The 24,767-nt window shown below is 38.1% G+C and overlaps 1 protein-coding gene across 2 annotated transcripts in view; it reads left to right on the forward strand.

Moving 5' to 3' along the window:
* ARHGAP15 (Rho GTPase activating protein 15) overlaps window positions 1-24,767 on the forward strand; it is a 608,584-nt gene that overhangs the window by 8,379 nt on the left and 575,438 nt on the right. For both annotated transcript variants that reach the window (XM_072789067.1, XM_072789068.1), the window contains one exon: window positions 20,715-20,893. In XM_072789067.1, coding sequence (XP_072645168.1) covers window positions 20,729-20,893 — 165 coding nt within the window. In that variant the 5' untranslated portion in view covers window positions 20,715-20,728. The remainder of the gene's footprint in view (window positions 1-20,714; window positions 20,894-24,767) is intronic.

The raw sequence follows: 24,767 nt of genomic DNA on the forward strand, positions 1-24,767 counted from the left end.
CTTAAGACATAAATCCTACACTTTTACCAGTAGAAAAAACTTAAGTGACTCTATTATATTTCAAATTAATGCCATCCCCTTTTATGATTTGCAAGGCCCTCTCTCATTACTTTGCTTGCATTTTTCTAAATAGCATTTTGGATATGAGGAATTATTATTTTTTGTCAGCTGGCTTAGTAACTATTATTTCCAACTTACACTAAATCATCTATGAACATATGGACCTTGTTCTGGTTTTTTTTTTTTTTTTTTTTTTTGCTCCTGAATATCTAGAACCTAGAACAATAGCAGGCATATAATAAACATTCAATGAATATTTGATTAGTGAAAGAATAAGTGACACAAAAGTTGACTCTGGATTGTAGAGTCAGAAAAGGTTTTCTGGGGATTTGTGACTTTTGCAGGTCTAAAGAAATAGGGTAAGTTTAGGGGAAGAGAAGCTAGAAACATTTCAAACAAATGACACTTGATGAGTATGTTTTGAGTAACCTTGCAGTGATGAAAGGTTGGATTGAAAGCTTGGATTCATTGTATACTGTAGTGCCTTTCTGAAACTCAAATGATCCATCATCTGAAAACAGATTGCTATAAATTGATGGAAAACAGCAATCACCTCATTTAAATTTTAAGCTATTTTACTTAAAGCATTAATTTTGTGTTTAATTTTTTTTTAATGTAGAAAACTTTTTGTTCTAGTCCCTACTGGTGTAATGCTGAACTTAGAGTCAAATGAGATCTCTGCTTAAAAGAGTTCTGAAAGATAGAATGCTCAGGAAATTGGGTGCTGAGTCAAGGGGAAATTTTGTTTCTGCTTATTTATCTTTCTGCATTAGTTAATTTTATATTAAAATGTAAAAGCTAGAGTCTGAGCAATGGAACCCTTATTCATCTTTCTGCTAAAGACACTAAGAAACCAAGTAATCTGAGCTTCTATATAATATTACCAATTTGTCCCAGGATGGTTGCCTTAAGTGGAATATAGGAGGAAAAATGAGTGTCAATTGCCCCAGTGGTGTCTCCAACACTGTGGGAGGTACTATGGTGTTACAAAATATAGATGATATTTTCTCACTCTCAAGATGCTTGCAGTGGCATGAGACATTCATCGATATAAATTAGAGTGGCATTGTTATTAATGATCATCAGAGCTATGACTATGATACTACATATAATGCATGTTATATAGCAGGTGTTTTGCATGCCTAATAGTATTTGATAGCCACAAAATCATGTAAAGAAGTTAGTACTCTCATTTTATAGATAAGGAAGTTAAAGGTAAGTGGCTAAGTACCCTAATTTACAGAGCTAAGTGGTAGAGTAAGTCATGATGTATAGGCGTACCTGGGTTTAATCCATGACCAAACAAAATCCATGTTATTTTCACCATGTCATGCTACAATTTTGAAGCCGACTTAGTGTTAGCAGTTAAGCAATGCTGGCCTTCATTTTTGAGGCCCTCAAGTCTGAAAAGGTCTAAAAGGATCCTGCTTTGTACGCTGTCTAAAATGATGCCATCTGTGGAAAACCTATTGTTTGCTGCATGTATTGCCTTTTTGGGAGATGTTCTATTAGTGAGGAGGAAAACATTTTCTACCTTGGTCTCTGTCATATTCTCGGTGCCTTTTCTATTTCTCTTTTCTTTCTCCTATAGGCCTATGTCTCCCATCAGGCCGCAAATACCCCAAATACTTTTCTAGACTATGCTGTCGATTATAGCAACTAGCCACAAACGGTTATACAGTATTTGAAACGTGCCTTGTCTAAATTTAGTGTAAAACAACCAGATTTTAAAGACTTAGTACAAATAAAAAGAATGTTAATATTTTCACATTGGTTATATGCTGAAATTATAAAATTTTGACATAATCGAATTAAATAAAATACATTATTAAAATTAATGTCACCCATTTCATTTTTCTTCTCTAATGAGGTTGCCAGAATATTTAAATTTCCCGTTACCTGGCCTGAAAATAAATAAATAAATAAATAAATAAATAAATAAATAAATAAATAAATTTATTCAAATATAGTCTTTAAAATTCTATCTTTGCCCTTGGCCTTTCTCCAAATATTGCTCCTCATTTTCAATTGTCCCTTGATACTACTCCATGGAATCCCAACAGTATTTCAGGCTGAATATGTCTCAAGTTAGCCCCTAATATACCCACAGAATTCTACTCTTTCTCCTGCTAACTTCAGTTAAGATGTCCCTATTCCTGAAATCTCCTAAATGAGTAAGATTGGAATCTCTGTGAACTCCTGTGTGCTGCTTATTCCATACATCCAATTGATTGCCATGTTTTAGGAGTAACCATTCCTTCTCTCCGTTTCATTTATTGTCATAGTTACTAATTTGGTCATCCATTAAGTCTTGTCTAGACTATGGCCAAAGGAGTCTTAGTTGCTTTCATACTCCTATTTCTCTTACTCCTTTACTTTGCCTATTACAGATTCACTTTATGTCTTCTGGGTGAAGGTTGGGTTCAAGTTAATTAACACAAGTAAGAATATCTATTATCTATTTATTTTCTATTAGAGCTTGAAAAGTGGTTTTATATACATTATTTTATGTGATTATCCAGCAAGCTAGTATGAAAATCAGGACCTTTTCATAGATTTAATAGAAGAAAACAATTATAGACAGAAAAAATATTTAAAAATTGAATTGTTTTAGGACATGTCAAGAGCATATTTTTTCAGAGTGTTTTCTCATTTTCTGAGCCTGAGCTCTTAATATCTTACTATTAATAAAAAAAAAAGTTCTAGAACAGAATTTGGTCAATTGATTGGATGGAGACAAGAGAATAAATGCTCCTACAACATGGCATTTGGGGCCTGTCTGAAATCTCTGGGTTCCACTGCTTGCTAGATATCATCCATGGTATTTTGTGCAAGTTACTTAATCTCTTGAAGACTGAATTCCCTTATCCATATAAAGGGGGGTTTTCTCACAAGATAAATAAGGAAATAATGTATGTAAAGAAATTTGCCTAGTTTGTGGCACAAAATAATTGCTTTAACAAGGTTAAATGTAGTGTGAATAGTAGCTCTAGTAGTAGCCGTTTTTATCAGGTTGTCTAGAATCCAATGATGACCATATTTTTCCTTCATTATGATATAAAAATCATGGCAGGATAATTCTGGTTTATTTCAATTCTGAGTATTATGATAAGATTATGAAACTCATCAAGAGCAATTTCTTGCTATTAGTTTCATTTCCTCAATACAGCTGCATGGGGGAATACAGTATAGCCATGTGGGGGAGAAGAAAGAAAGCTCTTTTCTTGTTTATTTACCAGTTTTTGGTTGATATGGAAATTTTCCTACAAGCAGCTCAAGATGTGTCCTCACCGAAAATATTCTTTAATTTTGAAGAATTAACTAACATCCTTCACACAGAACAGTTTAAAAAGTGGTAGGCAACCATTGGCTCTTGGACTTGAAATTAAAATGAATCAAAGAAAAACTACAGACAAGGAGAGAGAAAAAAAGTAGAATTCTCCTCATTCATTTTTATTTTATATCTATTTTTTTCCAGGGTGGTAAGGTGGCGACATAAATGGTTCATGAGGCAGATATGCTGGAGTCCTAGCAAAGTGATTCTGAAAAGGAAAAATAAGAAAGAAATTTGGAAGGCCCAGGGTCTAGGTTGCTAATCTGGTTATGAGGAGAGTTAGAAGTGTTTTTGTTGTGTATATTGTTTTGTTTTTTTTTTTCCCTGGGGAAATCTGCTGAAGATTCTATGTATGGATGTTGAATGAATCCATCAATCTCAGTCCTAATTCTGAAAGCAGTCAGTGTTAGGGCATTGGATTAATGAGAGCAGGTGTGGTGGTGGGAAGCGATTGAACAAATGCTCAGTGGCAGTGGTGCTGTCCTTGGAGAACTGGCTCTAGATCCTACAGGCCAGAGGGCTTTGCATTAGAGGTCTAGCTTTGAGAAGGGGGATTAGCAAGTGGGCCATGGTTTCAGGGTGAGAAATCAGCATGAAGGGAAGACTAGTGACTGGTCAGTATGGTAGATGGGTAGAGTATGATTTGAGGCTGGGAAGACGGGGAAAGTGAGATGCAGTGATTGCTCTGACTTCCTCTGACCATGAGGCACTGTATCCTAGGTCCATTTGGCATCTTTTGATGTGAAGAAAGTGGAAAAAAACCCAAAAATCCAGTGACACTGGGGACTGGGAATCACAACCATTCTAACATAGTGGCTAACCTGAACTTGTTGGAAATGCTCATAGTACTGGGGGAATTAGAGACAGAGGATTTCAGGCAGACACCAGATGCCTTCAATGCTCTCCATACAGTGCAGAGCAACCCTGACAAATAGAGTGTCTGGTTTTAAAGAACCCACGGTCTATTTGGTCAGAAGAGACACACAAATCAAATAGAGAACAGAAAACAATAGAAGTCAGGATGTGATTATCTGCCAAAATGTAGTAGGAACAATAAAGGAGGTCAGAGCAGGGAGGGGGGAAAAGAAGAACTTGCTTAGCAATAGCAAAGAGCACAGCCTACTCTTTGTAATTTGAGATCATGCTGAAAAAGTCACACAAATAAGTGAAATAGTATTACTCTCTGATGAGTAATATCACTTTCTAAACCAGTGGTACAGATAGTCTCTTGGTTTTGTTCTCCATTTCTACTCCTATCAGCTTGGATTGAAAAATAACAAAATATATTAAATGATACTGATTCAACATGTAGCAGAAACTGCTGTATCCATATAACAGAGGAGCAATACTCCTAGAGGTGATGGCACCATGGGTCACAGTGACAAATGCCCTCAGACCAGTTGGGATACTTATGGAGATAGAGTAGAATGGGAGAGAAGCTCTGGATCGAGAGAAGCTGCTCTGTTTACAGGATGTAGAAGCTGCCCACTCCCAGCTGACTGTTACCACACATCCTTGACTAGTTTTCTACATCTTCTGATTTTTCAAGGGAAGACGCAGATCTGCACCTTTTTTTTTTTTTTGAGTAAAAAAATCCTCATTTTTCAATTGGAAACTGATTCAAAACATTCTAAAACATTGTTCAGGCCCAACAACATATGTCCGTGGGTTGAATTTGGTTGGCAGTCTGCCGGTTTTCCACCTCTTCTTGAATTTATAGCTGCTCTTAAGAAAGCAGGAGCAGAGTGTCATGATTAGAAAGAACTAAACTCCTCCAAATAATTTCCATATACAGAATAAATCCTAATAAAGGCTCAGAGACTCACTAGCACATTAGATTATTCGACAAAAAAAACACATCCATTTTTGTATAAATTTTGCGTTGAGGTCCTGGTTTTGTTTGCGTAACTTTCATGAGTGGGTTTATTTTCCTAACTTGAAAGAACTGATTCTGTCCTATTGTTAATGTTCCTCAAAGCATTTTTTAACCATTAAAAAATGTCTGCAAAAGGTTAAGTCCTCTAAGTCATAGTAGATATGGTCATCCTGAATTTGCCTGATATTTTCAAAGTCACATGATATAAGATATGGACCAGAACATGTACACTTGCATGCGTGCATTGTTGTAGGGGAGATCAAAGAGATTTGTATGCCTTAGGTGGTGATGGTAATCGTAACAACAGTTTGAACGCAGGCACACGTCCACTTGTACACACACATGCACATGTGAAGTCCACAGTGTGCTGGATGAGGAAATGTAGAATGGGTGGGGATGGCTGTATAACCCATGTCATCATGCATATTATCTATTAACAGATCAGCATCACTAAGTCTCAGAAGTAGTTACAACAAAGAATGTAAGTAAATAAAGGGAGGAGAGAAGGAAAAAAAAAAAACACTGTTCAATGATTTTTAAATAAAATAGATAATCCTGATAGCCATTTTAAAGTTCTAGATATTTTATACGTTCCCTTTTGACTTCAATGTGGCCAAGCCAAAATTCTTTATTTTGCTTTGTGAGGAGCCTAAATTAAAGATAGATATTTGGCTGTCCTACTTCAAATTATAGTAACACTGAATTAATTGGAACCTAGTTAGATTGATAATGTGTCTTAACTGTCTCCCCTACCTCCTACTTCCTGGGGTGAGGCCCTTGAATTCCATTTTGAGGAAACAGAATGACACCTTGTCTAAATGGGGGAGCTAGCCCCAAACAACTCCTGATTGGAGATTCCTGATAATGCCCCTGAAGTTCTCCAAGAGATAAGGCATCAAAGAACCTTTTCAGCCTAGAAAGAAAAAGACACACTTAAGATATGTAATATAACTTGGCATGTTGAAGGATATTCAAAAGCAAGAATTGAAAAACTCAGTCAAAAACTTTCAACTTAAATAATGTGAATAGTAGATAAATAGATAGATAGATAGATAGATAGATAGATAGATAGATAGATAGATAGATATTCTTGGTTTCAAGAAAAGAAGCCTTACTGCCCCAAAATTTCAGATTAAATTTGGGTGAAAACAACAATATTTTGCAGAATTTGTTTGTTCTCACACCAAACATACTCTGATGTTTTACAAGCAAGAGAACTGTTTTCCAAATGTTTAAATTGATGTTGTTTTACTCACACTTACCAAGTTCATGATATAAACATTAAAAAAAAAAAAAAAAGCGCTCATGCTGAAACACTCACAATAGACCCAGATTGCTTGTACTATGATCCTGTTGGATTTTTCCTTTATATAAAAGAATTCATTTTTCAGTATCTATCTACTTAGCTACAGAGTCACTTATCTTCTCACTTTTCCCAGCTATGATCAATACCACTTCCCCAACCACCAAAATATTCCAAAACGAAATGCATTCCCAGGAAATGTAATTAGAGCAAATATATTAGCAAATATGAACTGAGTAGCAATGGGATTTAAGAATAAGAAGATACTACAGTAATTATTACTAATTAGTAATAAGTTTAGATCAACATGGATATAAAATTTAAAAAGAAGAGCTTTATGTAATTCTATAGACTTGTTTATCATCAAAGTTCAGCATCTCAATCACTGGGATGAAGGCCAAACATATAGTTTCTTAGGCTCCTCTTCAGTGTTGCTGGATGGGAGTCTTTGGAGTGTGCAGTAAAATCTGTGTGTTTATGAAACTTCTCCTATTGACACTTGAGAGTCACTGCTCTAGAGCTTTCTTACTCCTCACTAGTAAAGCCATTTGTTCCTTTTCAACTGAAGTTATTTCTGACCCTAACCCCTAGGAGAGATCTTAGCTTAATGCAGGTAATCTTAAACCAATTCTAGTGGAAGGGGAAGTTTTGTGAGTTCAATATTAAATTATAACAAGTAATCATGGCTTTGGTCTGCACTTGCGACACATACATCAGATGTGTTTCTCCTTATATATAAGTCCCAGTCCTTCAGAAAGTCATCCCTTCCTCATTAGACATTTGCTTTGTCTTCAACCACTTCTGACGGTCATTTGTTGCCTCATTCTCTTGCTAGAATTGAAGTCCTACCTCCCTACTGTCAGTCTCCCTTCTGGATAATTGAGGTAGGTCTAAACAAATATCCAGGAATCAGAAGCCTGACACTTAATAACAAGCCTCCTAGGTAATAACAGTCTGCAAATCTGAACTTCTGAGTGTTGCCCTCCTCAGATTACCAGTGGTTGGTTTTTCCCACCTGTCAGATACATCTTTCTATTCAACTTGGATTCCCAGTTGCCCATGTTTTTTGATATATGCAATTCTTGGACACAACTGACATTGACCCCTTGTCAATGTTTGTGGATAGGACACTCTCCAGTATCTGTTTACTTTAGATGAAGAGGCAGATCTTGGTCTTTTCTCATCTCAGTAAACCATGAGAGATGGCAAATCCTTCTAATTTAAACAAACAATCTCTATAGTAGGATACTCCTATCTCATATCAAACACAGAGATGATTTCCAGAAGAATCACATTTCTAAAAATAAAAGTCAAAACAACAAATCTTTTTTTTTAAAAAAAAGATTTTGCTTATTTATGAAAGACAGAAAGAGAGAGGCAGAGACACAGGCAGAGGGAGACGCAAGCTCCATGCAGGGACCCAGATGTGGGACTCGATCCCGGGACTCCAGGATCACACCCTGGGTGGAAGGCAGGCACTAAACCGCTGAGCCACACAGGGATCCCACAACAAATCTTTTTAGAGGAAAATGCAGGAATAGTCTCTGTGGTCTTGGATCAGGAAAAGATTTCTTAAGAGGACAAAAAATCAGTAATCATAAAAGGAAAAAAAGGATAAATTGGACAGTACTAAAATCAAGAATGTCTATTGATGAAAAAAAGATTCTATTAAGAGAGTAAAAAGTAACCCACAAGTGGGAAAAATGATTATTGCAGCATATATATTTAAAAGTGGCTTGTATCCAGAATTTAAAATAAAAAGGACAAGGAACCTAACAGAAGAACTAACAGAAGTTTTTCATAAGTATTTCACAGAAGTACTTCACATAATATTACATTGCTGTTTGCTATGTAATATTAAACAAATAAACATTTCAGTGAAATAAGCTCAGCAATAAAAAGAATATACCCTCGGTTTTCCACTTACATTAATTTTAAAAACAGGCAAAACTAAGAAGACAGAATAATGATTATTTTTAGTGGGGTGAGTGGAGAACGACTGGAAGGGAGATTTGGGTGCCTCTGGGATGCTGAAACTGTCAAGTTTCTTGGTTTAGTTGTGGTTACACGAGTGTGTTTAGTTTGTGACAATCCATTGTGCTTTATACACAAACATGGGCACACACACACACAGACACACAAACTATTTAAAATGCCTTTTATGCATACATAATTGAGTGAGAAGCTAATTTTTAAATGCATTAAAGGAAATATACGGAAATATTTTAATAGTGTTGTCACTGTCACAACGATGGACTATGACATTACTGTCCCATTTTCAGACATGTCCCTTTGGCACTGAAATCCAATCCAATCAACTCAGACTTTGAAGACATGAGCATTAGGGAAAGACTAATCGGATACAATAACAAATTTGCTAAATAAAACAAATGTCAGCCATATTTGACTACTGTCAATTACTGCCTCCTGTTAATTACTGTCAAACACTAATTATGCAATATGCAGCTTCCCCATATTTTAACCTGGACTGGCCAAGATAAGGAGAGAGGGATCTTGGTGTTCTGCAATCAATGTGTGATTAGATTTAATCGGCTTGATGAAAGGGCTTAGCAACTGAGTCTCATCCTTTAGGAAGGAAGTGCCATGGAACATGAAATCCCAGGGAACAAGCAATCGCAGGTTGAGATGTACTTTTTTGCACTTGGTGCTCTTCCAACAGAGATCAGAGAACCCAACCTGTCCCAGAGACTGTCTGAGACTGCTTGTTGTGTCAATGTTCCCTAATACTGTGGCTGCTAAGCAACTTGTTCTACAGCCAATGTTTTCTCCTTAAGTGACATTTCATCATCCAGTGCCCTATGATAGTCACCCTGTTTTCCCTTAATTGATACTTGTATGCAAGAGGCGGAAAATGGCTCAGCATTTCTTGCTAGATTAGGTCAAAACTGACAGAGGAAACAGAGGGAGGATTGCATTACTTATGCCCCTTATGGTTCTCCTGTGTATCTAAGGAGATTGCCGTTTCATAAAATTTCTTATGCTGCCTAAACATAATTACGATAGCACAGGCGTTTTGTTCCTATTTGCTTTTCAATTTTGTGCTACTTACCTGATCACCGGAGGGAAATTCAGAAGCGGTTCTACTAATCTTCACTTTATTTTTCTTCTATGCCCTTAGTCAGATATCATTGTTCCCTTCAAAATCTCTTTCTTAAATGCTTCATTTTGTCCTTCCTGTGAAGTCTTCACTGTTCTTTTTCATTTAACTGGTAACCAGAAGCATTAAACATGCACCTGGAGGTTCAAAATGAGGATTCTGACATTCTAGAGTGGTTTTCTTTTTCTTCCAGATTCACTTCTCAGGTTCCCTTGTCATAAGATCAGTGTTTACAAATAGAGGCTGTGATATTTATTCTGATTTGAGGTTAGTAATTCTCTCTCCCGTGAGAATGCTACTGTTCCTCCATGGCCGGGGATCCATTTCTCTGGGAGTCTTCTCACCAAATCCTTTGGGGTGGGGGATCATGCCTTAAACAAATCATCAAAGTTTCCCGGGATCTATTAGAGAAACTCACATTCCTTACGAGAAATGGCAAGATTCTCTTCATCCAGCCCTAGCTGACTAGTTTTCCCACCTCCCATGTTCCATCATTTGTTTGGATGTTCACTTCTGTTTTTTCCTTGAATCTTGTGATCTCAGCCTGTACTGCCCCTGACATCCCTTCTCTGACTTTTGGATCTTAATTTATACAACATCAAGGTCAAATGTCACCTTCACCTTAAAATCGTCTTCAGTCCCATCCTCCATTGCACTCTTACCAGACTCCGTGGTAGGCAAGCATGCTTATGCCTGCCCCCCGGTTCTCAATCACTTTTTAGAAACTGCAGGAACTAGTTAAGTCTATTTTTCAAGGTAAAGGCTCAATAAATCCTTGAAATATATACCAGTTGCTTTGCTCCCAATAAGATGGAGACTAAGAGTCTAAGGTGCCCAGGGGATGAGAGATGGCAAGAAGATACAATGATCTAAGAAAAGATCAAGGTTGCCTGTCACACAATTTTGTCTGGGACTGATTCTGCTTAAAAAATATATTTTACTTGTCATTTTCACCATTTAGAATGCCCACGAGTAATGACAATAACCGTATTACAATCTATCCATGCAGCTGACTTGCCAGACTTTGCCAGTAAATGGAGGATATCACCCTGATTCCATGATTAAGTTAAGTTAAATAAATGCAAAGCCTTATTATCACATTTCCTATATATAACACCTGCCCAGTCAGAGACAATGTTACCCAATGGGGTGGCTATGGTCAAATTCCTTTACTGTGATGTTCTTTTCTCATTATATTTGACATTTTTGAAACCGAGTTTTATTGCACTCTCTCCGCTTATGGAAGTGGTCTGGGGAAATTAGACTTAATAGAGATGTAGAAGCCACAGGGAAAAAAGAAAAGGAAAGTGAACTGGAAGGAAACTGAAATTAAAATGTTATTTTAGCAAATGGCTGCTGTGGTGGAGACGACAAACAATTGCAATGTGAGTTAATTACTGACCTGTCAGCAAAGTGTAGCAGGAAGGTTTGTGCCACACATTACTGGAGCCACCGTGGCCACAAGTCATCTCCAGAGGGGAACAAACAGCCCGTGCTCTACCACAGATCAACAGAAGATCTTTCCAGGGCACAGAAATGAATTTCTCACACAAGTAATATTTGTCTGTGGAGTTTCCTTGAGCTCTACTTAGCAGACCTGGAGAACCAGCACTTCCCACACGTTCTGGGAAAGGAATGGAGTCATATGGCCACAGGGGGTTCCTGTGGGTTTAGAGGACTTGCAGCTTTGGGTAGTTGGGGTGACCAGACAGCTCACTTGCCACATAGCAAGAATGGAGGCTAACACCTGTGGAATGGGGATCCCCTGGGGTGCAGGCCCTGCTTGCCTCTGCGACAGTTCTCCTCACACCATCTTCAGTGGTGATCCATGTAGGGCAAGAAGGTCCTATTTGGAAAATAGTATCAAGCACTAGAGACATTTGAAAGTCAAGGGAGTCTTCCTCTATTGTCAAAACAAATAACCCTTCTAAATTCTAAGATGGTCATTAGGTGTAGTCATTTAATTTACAAGAAAGAAAAAAAAAAGCTTATTCTTATATGAAAAAAAAGGTATTCTTCATATTTTTAACAACTCAGATTACTCTCCAAGTATTGGCCTCAGAAGACATGAAAAGTATTGCATTTTCTTTCCGCCCCAAATTATCAGGCAATAATCATAGTTCATTGGACCTTTAGAAACACTGGCCAGGGGCCCCCCAGGTGGCTGCATCCATTAAGCATCTTCCTTCAGCTCAGGTCATGATCCCGGGGTCCTGGGACCAAGCCCGGCATGAAGCTCCCTGCTCCGTGGGGAGCCTGCTTCTCCCTCTCCCTCTGCCTGCTGCTCCTGCTGCTTGGGCTCCCTCTGTCTGTCAAATAAATTAAAAAATCTTAAGGGAAAGAAAAGAAACACTGGCCAGAGTGAGTTATACATTTTTTTTTTTAAGATAAGCAATAGACTTGATCAAAGACATTTTCCAATTGGTAACGCTCTGCTAGGTTATGCACACTGGCGTTAACTAGTTTCTATATTTGTTTCCCATTGATCTAGTCAATAAACACTTGTCAAGTCTCTATTGTTTTGTGAGGAAGCACAGGAAGATTTATAAACACTTAAACTGAACGAGGTACACGATGCATACCTGATATGGCTGCACAATGATCATCTCTTCTCCCAGGTCTCTGACTTCCCTTGGAATTCTTGTTACCTTATTTTTCCATACGTGGCTTCCAGCTGACTTGGCGGGGGGCGGGGGGAGGTCTATGACTAAGGCAAGGATGTTTGGGGATGCAAGACATGGGTTCTGCCCTGGAACTACTCTGAACAGGCAGTAGCACGATGGGAAGATGCCTGGGACACCTGAGCTTCTATTTTCTCTGCTCTGCAGCATGGAGGTGGTATCATAGTGCCTATTCCGTTTCTCCTAGCCCAAATAATTCTCAATGCACTTTTATTTTTAATGCTGCTGATGGGAGAGAGATGTCAAAAATACACTTTCTAACTCAAAAGGGCAAGCTGCTGAGCCTTGGTGTAATTAACAGAGTGCAACAAAGAATTGACAGAGCAGCTATGAAATTTATGATTAGACGAATCATCCCATTCACTCCTAATCTGGGTGTTTGCAGTGTGAGTAGGAGAATCGGGCCCAGAGCACCGTTGAACTCAGTCTGTTTTGCAGGGCCAGTTTGTGTGGCTCTTACAAAGTGCATTCTCATCACAGTTTCCTGTTTTTAAAGCAGTATTGAAAGTGGAACTAGTGCAATAGCACAAGCTCTTCTTGCTCTTTGTTTGGCACATATAAAATCAGGAAGTCTAGAGAAATTGTGAAGTCAGTCCTAAGTCATTTACACTTCAATTTCTAACGCAGGGATATTTATTTGGAGGGTTTTGTGAAATCAATGGATATTTTAGACACATGCAAAATGAACTAATTCTTCAATGTTTTCATTAGTCATTCACCACGGCTCCGTGTGCCTCCTGTAAGAATGTAAATGTATAAGACAATAGTGTTTTCTATAATAAATTTTGATAATAATGATGATTATGATCATCATAATGAGTAGATGATATGTTATAGGAAGAACAAGGGGAATACTGAAACAGCATCTAGATCACATGAAACTTAATATAACTTATAGTTAACGAAATGTTTGATGTTACTAAGTTGAATATCAGTAAGCATAGACAAATATTATTGATTTTACAATCTGCTCTGAAATATAGAAAGTTGAGGGTCAATGAGAAGAAAACAGGGGTGGAACAACAGAATGGCTTCAAACGCCTGCGAATGTTCCTGGAATAATAACACGGAAAGACTCACAAATTGCAGGTCTTCATTGCCTTTCTGACTGGTACATCATGAAATCGATGCACGTGTTCCTGGAAGCACATTCATACTCTGATGCTGGGAGCCAAGTCATGCTGGACCCAGGGGTGTGAGGGTTTGACTCTAGCTTGGGCAAGCTTCACGATGGAGTTTGTTCCCCCAGGAGATTGTCCATAAACACTCAGAAATAAGACCACTGTGGTGGGGCCATCACATCACACAACTGGAGAGGGTGCTCTTTACTAGAATGCGATGCTAATGTCCTGTTCCCAGTGCTGCTTCCCCCTAAATTCACTTAAGATCCTTTGCATGGAGTAGACTGACCATGGATCTTCTGCTGGAAGGCATTTCTCCCATGTAGTCAGAAGGGTTTCCAGTCTGAGATTCAGGTACATCCTTCCCTGAGAGTTAAGGGGAAGTCGGACCAATCATTTATGCCATTATGTGAATTAGTTTAAGTATTTCCCCCTCATCTGCATGGTAGTGATTCACTGAGAGGATGGATGTTTAGAGGAGATAGGTAAGGACGAATGGACGGTGGAATTTCAGAAATGCTGACTCTGTAGATGAGATGGGACCTTAGGAGGTGCTGCAGTGGGAGGCTTTGGCAGCCAAAATATGGGAAGGATCCCAAGGTGTCTGGCAGAGGAACAAAAGAGCATCAGGATGTAGGCAAGGAGAAAAGGAGAAGTTGAAAGAGGGTAAAGATAAAGGGCTGTGAGTGGAATCCAAATAGAACTTGAAAAATTTGGCCTAGAACAGCCTTATCCACTATGTAGGAGGCTCCTGACAGGACGGATGGAAGGAAATCATCTCTGAGCCCTCAAGTGCAACAGTTCAAAGTTGCACAGCCCTTAGTACAGCTGTCATTTCAGCCCATCAGATTTCCTTCCTCCTCTAGCCTCTCTCCTTCCTCTTACACATCCCTGGGTCGGTTGGCAGGGGCGGGGGGTCCTGCCCACCTGCATCTTGTACTCAATTCATCTCTATAGCACATCTGTGTATTACGCCAAGGAAACCTCTTGTCCTTCATGGCTCCCTCAGAGCATCTAGAACACCAGCCCCTTAGCACTGGCTGGGTTAGAAGGAAGGGGTTCTCAGGCCATCCTTCAGCCCCACGAGGGAGGCTAGCGAGATGACAGCTTCACCCACACTGGGGCTAAATGCGGTTTTCTTCACAAAAGCCATCTTTTCTCTTTCCCTTGAACTTTCTTGGTACTACATTTTCCCTTCATGGCACATTTCCATATCCACATTATAATCTTACAGTTATTTGCATATTTTTGCATTGCCAAGCCCTTTGTCTGAAATGCCTAACCTAGTATCTACTGATCTTCTTTTGTAGACTTTCTCTCTCTCCATCCCCCAGTGGTTTGATCCCACTGCTCCTTTCCCCATCTGGACACAACTCTATTCTCCTTTACTTGTCGATTTGTTTCTCTATCACCCTCACCAACCTGTAAGGCACTTGATATTATGTTGATATTATTATATATATTATAATATTATTTATATTATGATATTATGATATGATATTATTATGATATTAAAAATAATGATAAATAAAAAAAGAGACTCTCCAGCCTCTGATACAGTGCACACCACTTAGGAGACTCTCCATAAATGTTAAATGGATCATTTATTTTCTGCTGCTGGAAATCTTTAAGAGGAGTGTTTGTGTCATATTCAGTATTCTTCTCAGAGCAATATAGTGCTCTGTGAGGTTAGAAGCTGTCAAATATTACAAATACAAGAACAACTGTGAAATAATATGGAGTGAATGCCGTTGCAGAACACAAAATACCAGGGAAACTGAATGAAGAGAAAAACTAGAGTGCCTTGGGGTATCAACAAAACGTGAAGGGGGGGTCAGATGGGATGGGAAGTAATGGCTAGAGAAGAGAAAGTGTGAGAAGAAAGAAATCACCTTAATACCACAGTAGAGGAGAAGTCAGCCTAACAATAAAAGCCTAACAGCCTTTTTTCATCGGAAAGAAGAAAGATTCTGAAGGTCTTTTCTGCAGCTTGTCCCCAAGAAAATAGATGGGGAAGCCAGATGAGAGACCTTTTAGGTAATGCAGCCTTTTTGACAGTAACTCATCACTAGGCAAATAACGAGTTGACTGTAAAATCATTACAAGAATGCAAATGTTGGTTTGACATTGAAATTTGTGCAGACTCTGAGGAAGAAACATGTCCTAAAAATGGCACATGGGAAGGCTATGTAAATACAATGGCTTCATGCTCTTGATCAGAAGATAATGGCTTTAGCCTAAGTGATTTCCCTCACCAACATGACAAACACTACCAGCTTTTGAGTTTGAATCTAATGAGTAACATGAAAGATCAAGGCTTAAATGTACAGAGAAGAGAACGCAGATTTTTCTAAAGCATTCCTATGTTTAATCATAGATTCCCCTCAAGGCCTACCCAAATTCTTTGGGAATCAAGTGATACCAAAGCATTTACCTTGTTGGTTATCTGCCTAAAATGATTGAGCTTTGTAAATCTGCAGTAATACTTTTTGAGCTCCCAGACTTTGAGTGCATCAGTATCAGAAGTAAAAAGCACCCTACAGATCATAGCAATCCTCTTGGCTGACCCTGTCCCCTCACTAACAATTTTTTTTCTCCAATGATGAAACAGAGGTCTGTAGACTTGTACGAGACCACAAAGGTGATCAGTACAGACGTTGCTGTCACTACAGGTCATCATGGCCCCTTTTTATGCAACCAGTCTAATTACCATGAATCCAAGGCCATTATTACAGTGATAATCCTTCAATTTTCATTCCTTCATTTATCCTAACTTTATTCACTAAAACATGCCCTGAAAAATCTCATGCTTTAATTTTTAACTGTTTTAAAAAATTTGAGTATAGTTGGCACAAAATGTTACATTAGTTTCAGGTGTACGACACAGTGATTTGTCAAGGTAATATATTATACTATGACCACCACAAATATACCTACCGTCTGTCATGAAACGACGCTATGACAATATCATTGGCCATATTCCTTCCCTGTGTCTTTTATTCCTGTGACTTATTCATTCCATAATTGGAAGGCCGTATCTTCTATTCTCCTTCACCTATTTGGCCCATCTCCCCACCCTCATTCCCTCTGGCACCCATCAGTTTGTTGTCTGTATTTATAGGTCTGATTCTGCTTTTTGTTGTTGTTTATCCGTTCGTGTTTTGTTTTTTAGACTCTATGTATGAGTAAAACCATACAGTATTTGTCTCAGTTTGACTTCTTCCACTTAGCGTAATACCCTCTAGGCCTATCCATGTTGTCGCAAGTGTCACGATCTCAGCCTTTTTGGCTGCATAATATTCCATTGCGTATTTATACTACAACTTCCTTATCTATTCACAGATCAATAGACACAATTTGCTTCCATATCTTGGCAATTATCAATAACACTTCAGTAAACATAAGGGTGTATATATCTTTGCAAATTAGTGTTTTTGCTTTCTTTGGATAAATACCCAGTAGTATAATTACTGGATCATATGGTTTCTATTTTTAATTATTTGAACGAATCCCATGCTGTTTTCACAGTGGCTCTACCAGTGTACGTTCCCACCAACAGTGCCCAAGGGTTCCTTTTTCTCTTTTTGCTCACCAACATTTACTACCTCTTGTGTTTTTGACTTTAGCCATTCTGACAGGTGTGAGGTTATGGTCTCATTATGGCTTGGATTTGTATTTCCCAGATGATTGGTGATGTCGAGTTTCTTTTCATGTGTCTATTGGCCATCTTTATGACTTTTTTTTTGAAAAATGTGTATTCAGATCCTGTGCCCATTTTAAAATTAGATTGTTTGGCATTTTGTTGTTTGTTTTTTGTTTTTGTTTTTGTTTTTTTGTTTTTTTGTTTTTTTTTTTGGTGTTGAGTTGTTCTTTATACATTTTGGATACTAACCCTTTATCAAACATGTCATTGGCAAATATCTTCTCCCATTCAGTAGGTTGCCTTCTTGTTTTGCTGATGGTTTCTTTCGCTATGCAAAGGCTTTTTATTTTGATGTAGCCTCAATAGTTTATTTTGCTTTTGTTTCCCCTGCCTGAAGAGACAATCTATTAAAATGCTGCTACAGTCAGTGTCGGAGAAATTGCTGCCTGTATACTCTTTTGGGATTTTTATGGCTTCAGGTCTCACATTTAGGACTTTAATCCATTTTCAGTTTATTTTGTATATGGTGTTAGAAAGCAGGCCAGTAAAAAAAAAAAAAAAAGAAAGAAAGAAAGAAAGAAAGAAAGAAAGCAGGCCAGTTTTATTCTTTTACATGGAGCTGTCCAGTTTTCCCAGCATCTTTTTTTTCCAGCATCATTAATTTAAGAAACTATCCTTTCCACATTGTATATTCTTGCCTCCTTTTTCATAGATTTGTTGATCATACAAAAGAGGGCTTATTTCTAGGCTCTCTACCCTGTTCTATTGATTTATGTACCTATTTTTGTGCCAGTATCATACTGTTTTGATTACTACAGCTTTGTAGTACATTTTGAAATCTGGAATTGTAATACCTTCAGCTTTGTTTTTCTTTCTCAAGATTGGTTTGGCTATTCAGGGTCTTTCATGGTTCCATACAAATTTTAGTATAATTTATTCTAGAAAAACTCTGGTTTTATTAGTAGCATCTTCATAAATATCAAAGATTCATAGATTTGCTTTGTTATTGTGTAATACTTTATGATTGGCTATGAAAAATTAATAGTTGTAATAATAAATAATACACAGAATAAACCCAAAACTTATTATTCCTATATTGGAATATATGGAAAATGCATTTACTTTTTTTTAATAGTCATCTATACAATACTCTATATCTTATTCAAGTTAGATGTAGAGATAAGATTTCCTATGTCTATATTAGTGAGCAATTTGATACATTTTAAAATCTTTCTGATCAAAACAGCCGTTATTTATTCCCATGGAATAGTGGAGATGAGATTTTCATTTTTTATTACTTCAAATTTTTATTTCAGATCTTTTTTTAAAAGATTTTATTAATTTATTCATGAGAGAAACAGAGAGAGAGAGACAGAGACACAGGCGGAGAAGCAGGCCTCCCACAAGGAGTCTGATGCAGAACTCAATCCCGGGATTCCAGGATCACGCCCTGAGCCGAAGGCAGACGCTCAACCACTGAGCCACTCAGGCATCCCTTTATTTCAAATCTTATTGAAACAGCTCTTTTATTCTCAACTAGATGAGTTTTCATAATATATCACTGATGTAGAAATATAAAAATGAAAATATGAACAAGATAAAGAATTAAGAAACTTGAGTCAGTTTAATTAATTTAGTTAACAAATTTATTTTTAAAACAATTTTCCTGTAAATATCTTTATGAAGTATAACTGAAATACAATAGTGCAGGTACTTATACAATTTGATCATTTTTAATATAAGCATGCAATTGTTAAACCATTACCACAATCAAGCCAACAAACATATCCATCACCTCCAAAACCTTCCTTGTAGTCACCATAATCCATTTTTTCCCTTCCTTCATCATTAGTCAATCACCGATCAGCTTTCTGTAATTAGGTGTTAGTTTGGATTTTCTAAAATAGTATATAAATGAAATCATAAGTACTCCATAGGTACTTTTTAAAAAATATCCTGGCTTCTTTCACTCAGCCATTTGCAATTCATCCATATGGCTGCACGCATCAATAGTCCATTCTTTTTACTGTTGAGTTATATTTCACACTATAGATTAACTAGAATGTGTCTATTCACCTGTATGGGTCTTTTTTTGGGGAACAAAATACATGTCCTCCACTTTTTCTGTCCATTATTCCTGACAGAATATTATTAGTCTCTCTGATCTTTATTTTTCACTTCTAGAAAAGTATGAGTTTAATGTCTATCTTACGGGTATTTTGCAAGAATTAAATCACTAAGTGCATTGCTTGGCACATAGTAAATGTTCAACAAATATCAACTTCTTTTCTAAGTCATCACTCAATTGCCTCACTGGTATCAATTATGAGGTAACACTCTGCCTCCTATTAAAATGTTTTCATTCTCTTCTATTTTACCTTTCACTTAGCTTGAACATTGCCTTGATGCTAGCTAACCCCATTGTCCAACAGATGGAGGGGTACCAATACAGTTTGCTCCCTAAAATATAATCCTTCTTTTATATTCTTTCTTTTATATTATATTCTTTATAATATTATCTTGGCTTCTGTAACTGATGACAGTTTTTTCTGATATTGGGCACATGTGCCCAGGCTAGCTATGGAATGTCCACAGGTGAGACAGGGAGGCAATCAGGCTAGAAGGGGGTCTGTGTCCAGAAGCTTAGAAGCTATCTTTGCATTGCAAATGTTCTCTTTTAAATGAGATGATATGCTCATTGGAGGGGCTTGTGGAGAGGGACTATGATTTGGGGAAGCAACCAAAGCCTTCCTAGTCCACCTGCGAATGCTGCCACAGCTTAGTTCTCTTCACTTGCTTTTCCGAATTATCATTTCCTTACTGCCGCTCCTTTAACATGTGCCTGTCCTGAATTTTCCTGCCTAAATCAGACTTCTCCCATTAAAGTAAATATAAATAAATAAATGGCTTCTTCATATTCTTTATAAACACTATGTCCAACTAAGCTACTGAATCCAGTCCAGTTGGCAGACGACAGCGGACAAAGGACCTTTCGTTTCCCTCCGTGGGTATTATGAATGGGGGTAGGGACTAGGACTGAGCACCACGCAAAGAAGGCCAGGCCAACGTATTTGATAGCCAATGGGACCAGCTCAGTTTGCTCTAAAGCCAGTTCTACTCACTTAAATATGACCTTATCCACTTAGGTTTTTGGTCACCGAAAAACGCTGCAGGTGGTAGCATGCAGAACTGGGGTGGGATGGGATGGGTAAAAGATCAGCGACACTGTGAATGAAAGCAGCATATACCCTAAAGATGCTTAGTTGGCAACATCATTTCTACACAAGGAAGACCATCCTATTGCCATTAGGAATTCCTGAATGGCATTAGGAACGACACAAGTGTGGGTGTGCTGCCTATGAACTTTGAAGTCCTCTGGCGGGTATAGCACTACCAACACACAGGGGCCCCAGGTGACAAAAACAACTGTTTTCGTTGTTACAAGCAATTAATTTGTTACCTTCTCCACTATTCAGGGATCGTTTCATTTTTGTACCTTAGTAAGTAACCTGCACCCCACGAAGTTTTTCTTGGAAAAGATATATTTAGAGTAACATAATGCTTTTATATCCTACCAGGATAACGCTATAATATGCAGAAATCTACAAATTCTGATACTTCTGTGGAAACACTGAATTCCACCCGTCAAGGCACCGGAGCTGTGCAAATGAGAATCAAAAATGCCAACAGCCACCACGACAGGCTGAGCCAAAGTAAATCTATGATCCTCACCGACGTTGGGAAGGTCATTGAACCCGTAAGTCAAATACCTCAAAACCCCAATGTTCCCTGACACAGATTTTTGTTAAAAAAGAAAAACCAAATCAGCTTTGTTTTATTTGTTTTCCTAATGTGCACGAGAAAACTGTTTTTTTTTTGTAATGCATTTTATCTTGCCTACTTATAGTCATAATAATATCCCCAATTGCCAGAGAAGAGCTGGGCTTAATCCAGAGTGATAAAGTGGATTTGGAGCTAGACTGAAGAGCACCTTTGACTCATTTTAAGGGCCTCCACTATCATGCTTCAGTGTTATAAAAATAATGAGGTTATGCTAGCATGTGGTGTTTGTACTTCCAAATACAGTACATCACTTTGAAAAGCCAGAGGCTAAAATTAGCTAAGAATGAACTGAAGGGGAAAAAAAAAATCTTCAAAAAAAAAAAAAAGTGAAAATCTCTTTCTTAAAATCTCCCGACAATATATAATATTGGAATTACGATCTGATTTGGAATGAGCTTAAATGGTGCGGCGATGGAAGGTTTGGAGAGGAAGCCATTCTGTCTCGATAATGTGTCATTAGGAAGATCTGAAATAAAATAGTTAGAGATGAACTCTACTGCCAATTGTGTCCCTGCCCCTGCACGCATCCTGAGCCACTAAACACACTGATTGCGATGAGTCTCCTCTGGTTAATTTTCTTCCATAATGGTGGTAACTTGCAGCTGAGGCCATAGGATGTTGCAAAATTATTTATGCAATGTTAGCCAGTCTTTTGGACACCAGATCTATTTTGTTTGTCACAGTGAGAGCAAGAGCGGGAAATAGGTTAGCTAGGGACAGGCTGTGCGTCCCAGTCACCCTGCAGAAACGTGTGAGCTATTAATTGAGTGTTCTGTTAATATCGTAGGGGCCTATGAAATATTCAGCTCCCTAACTGAGTTATTAAATGAGATAAACTTGCTGAGTAGCACGTTACCGATTATATCTATTCTCTGTTTTCCCTGGAATTTCAAGTGCGAAATGAAGCCACCAGCATCTCAAGAGTCTGAGGGATGCGTGGCTTTAATCACTCTTTCTCCAGGTATCATAGGCAAATGTAGCAGGAGAGGAAGCCAGGGATTATACTGCGGGCTTGGGAGCTACCTCTTGAGATAAGGTCCCCAGAGCTGTGCTGTTCTTTCTTTACTCCCTCGCTTAAAAGTATTGTCTGCTGGGAGGCACAACGCTGCCAGCCTGCCTTTGCTTTTAAACCAGCTAAAATGCTCCTCAACTATGAACTTGAGACAGTGGTTAGAGTAAATTACTGGAATCTCTATAATGTATTATCAGTAAGAACTGTACCTTTGAAAAAGTTTAAAAGTTAAGTATATTTAATGATGCCTAACATATTTTATTGGCTGTGTTTAACAAAAGGCACTATGCCGCAGTTGTTTTTGACAAGCATGAAAACATCACAGCATGAGACTGCAAAAGGAATTATGGAGAGAAATTACAAGTGATCCATCTCTCAATGAATTATCCACCTCAATAGCCCGCAGAACTCAGCTACCAATTAACACCTACTTTATTACATGTTGGGATGTACTTAATAACTTTCATGTGTTTATGCACTATTACCTTGACTGATGCCTCTTGTACAATTAGGCATAATTGGCATATCAATATGCAAAAGTTAAAAGGATTAACCCTCTTAAAACTAATGAGCATTTCTGTATCCAGCTGCTAAATGAGACAAAATTAGCATTTTTCACTTTTGGGCAGGATTTTATCATGCAGTTTCTCATTGTTGATATTACCTTGTTACATAACTTTAGTTTGGGGGGTTATATGCTGGACTGCTAGAGAAGAGTTTTCCAAAGTTAAATTAGCTATAATTATCCCAAGCTTTTGTTTCCGCATTCTTAGCCTGGGCAATATGTATTCCTCGATAAGGAACAAAAATAAAAGTTACTTTTGGTTATGTGTGCTCAGTGCATAATTATATAAAAGGGGTATTTTAGTGAGGATATGTCATTTCACCGAGAAAACTTGGCTCAGAGATACTGTATTGAAAGCTTGCCATGGCACTAATTTTCTTTCTGTCTCGGTTCTTTTCATCTCTTTTCTCCATGCACAATTTTCTGACTAGATACTGACAGAATGTAAAGTATTTTGGCATATTTATTCAAACAAGCCTGTTAAAGATATCTGCTCAAGCTAAACTAAGAACTTGATTTTTCAGAAGTTGGAGGTTGGGGTGAGGTCAAGGGGGGTAGATCTTGAGCTTGGGAGAAGTGGGAGGAGATGTATTCTAAAAATGTGCGCACGTGTCCCGTGCAGCATGGTTTGTCGTAACAGAGACACTCGCATCTAATCTCTACAGCGAAAAAGTTAGGACTACTTAGAGACGTATATATCTATATGTTATGCATCGTATTTAATATACACGGCACATACACGCTACGTGTTCCCCAGCCTAACGATTATGCAAATCTAATACGGACTTATTGGAGTCTTTATAACACAAGAATCTGATATTACATTCACAACGATTTAACTTATTACAGAAAACGATCAGAGGTTCCAGGGTCAAATCAATTGTATAATTTTGTCATTAATTCATAAAATCCTCTTTATTATCGTGTTCAATTACAAATACGTTTAGTGAGTAGGACTCTGTGAACTCGGAACACCGTGTGAAATCCTCCTGGATATGTCAGAAGAGCCCATATCCTTGGGATCCTAAAGAGAGGAGCAGCTTGAAATACCAATATAGACATTTATTCGGCCCTGTGCTAGGCAAACACAGGTGAATTTGCTTATCACATTGAAGTTTTCATTCCCGAAATGGGGCAGGGAGGCATTTCTGTAAAACAGGTATTAATCCTCCATCAGTATGTCACTGGCGGTGTGCCTCACTTTCTTTAAACACCAAATAATCATTATTATGTAGTTAGTAAGATCAACGTCCTTTCCAAATTTAAAAAGGCCACTTCGCTACCTGGCAGGTGTTGGAGAGGTAGGAAGTTTGGACCCTGGAGGACGTGGTTCGCAGGACATTGCATCTCTGTGAGAGAGATCTGGAGACCCCCGCTTGGTGGGGACGGAAGGCTCTTTGGTCTCAGTGATTTGCTGGCTCATCCCGAGCACCAGAGTGAGACCTCTTGAAGGTGGACTGCTTCTTTGCCCGAATGTGCTAAACACAGAAGCAGACGGCCTAGTGAGCGTGAATGGGGGGCAAGTGAAGTGGGCCACTCCAAGGGCCGAAAGGCTAATGCGCAATCCAGCAAATAGCTACTGCAAAAGGTTTAATGTGGCTTTGATGTTATTTATAAGAGGGAAGCTCCGGCCTACTAGACAGTTTAGAATAGATATTAATGAAGAGTTTAAATAGCCCAAATCAGGAAAATTGCAGACATCGGATTTGCAGACAGGAGCGGTTTCGACATTTAATGCTGGTGTCTTCAGCAGCCACATGTATGAATATTCACCATTTCCATCTTGCAAACTCCACAGAAGTGCAATACTTTATTCATGGCCCTCGTGGACAGGGAAACATCTTTTGTACTACTGTCAGGATAAGGACTTGGGTCGAGCCATTCCTAAATGCTAACGGACAAGACTTCTGCTGCTGCCATTAACAGGCTGTGCATGTTCGTTTTTTTTTTTTTTTTCTTTTTTAATATATCATAAAGAAAAAAGAGGAAACAATTTTCTTTTGTTTCTTACTTCTGTGATTATAGGATACTTGCCAAAGTTGTGGCTAGCCAAAAAGGCAGACATAAAAATTGCTACTAAAAATATAAGCCTTCTGTTTAGCAGAGTTTTTGAGCAATATTATGAGACTGTAGGACTTGTCCGTGTTTACTTCAAATCAAGCTTATAGTTGGGTTTGAGGCTTTGTTTGTATAAATTGTCCTGAAGTGGAT

The sequence above is a fragment of the Canis lupus genome, chromosome 20, assembly GCF_048164855.1.
Source record: "Canis lupus baileyi chromosome 20, mCanLup2.hap1, whole genome shotgun sequence".
In the NCBI taxonomy this organism is placed as follows: Eukaryota; Metazoa; Chordata; class Mammalia; order Carnivora; family Canidae; genus Canis; species Canis lupus.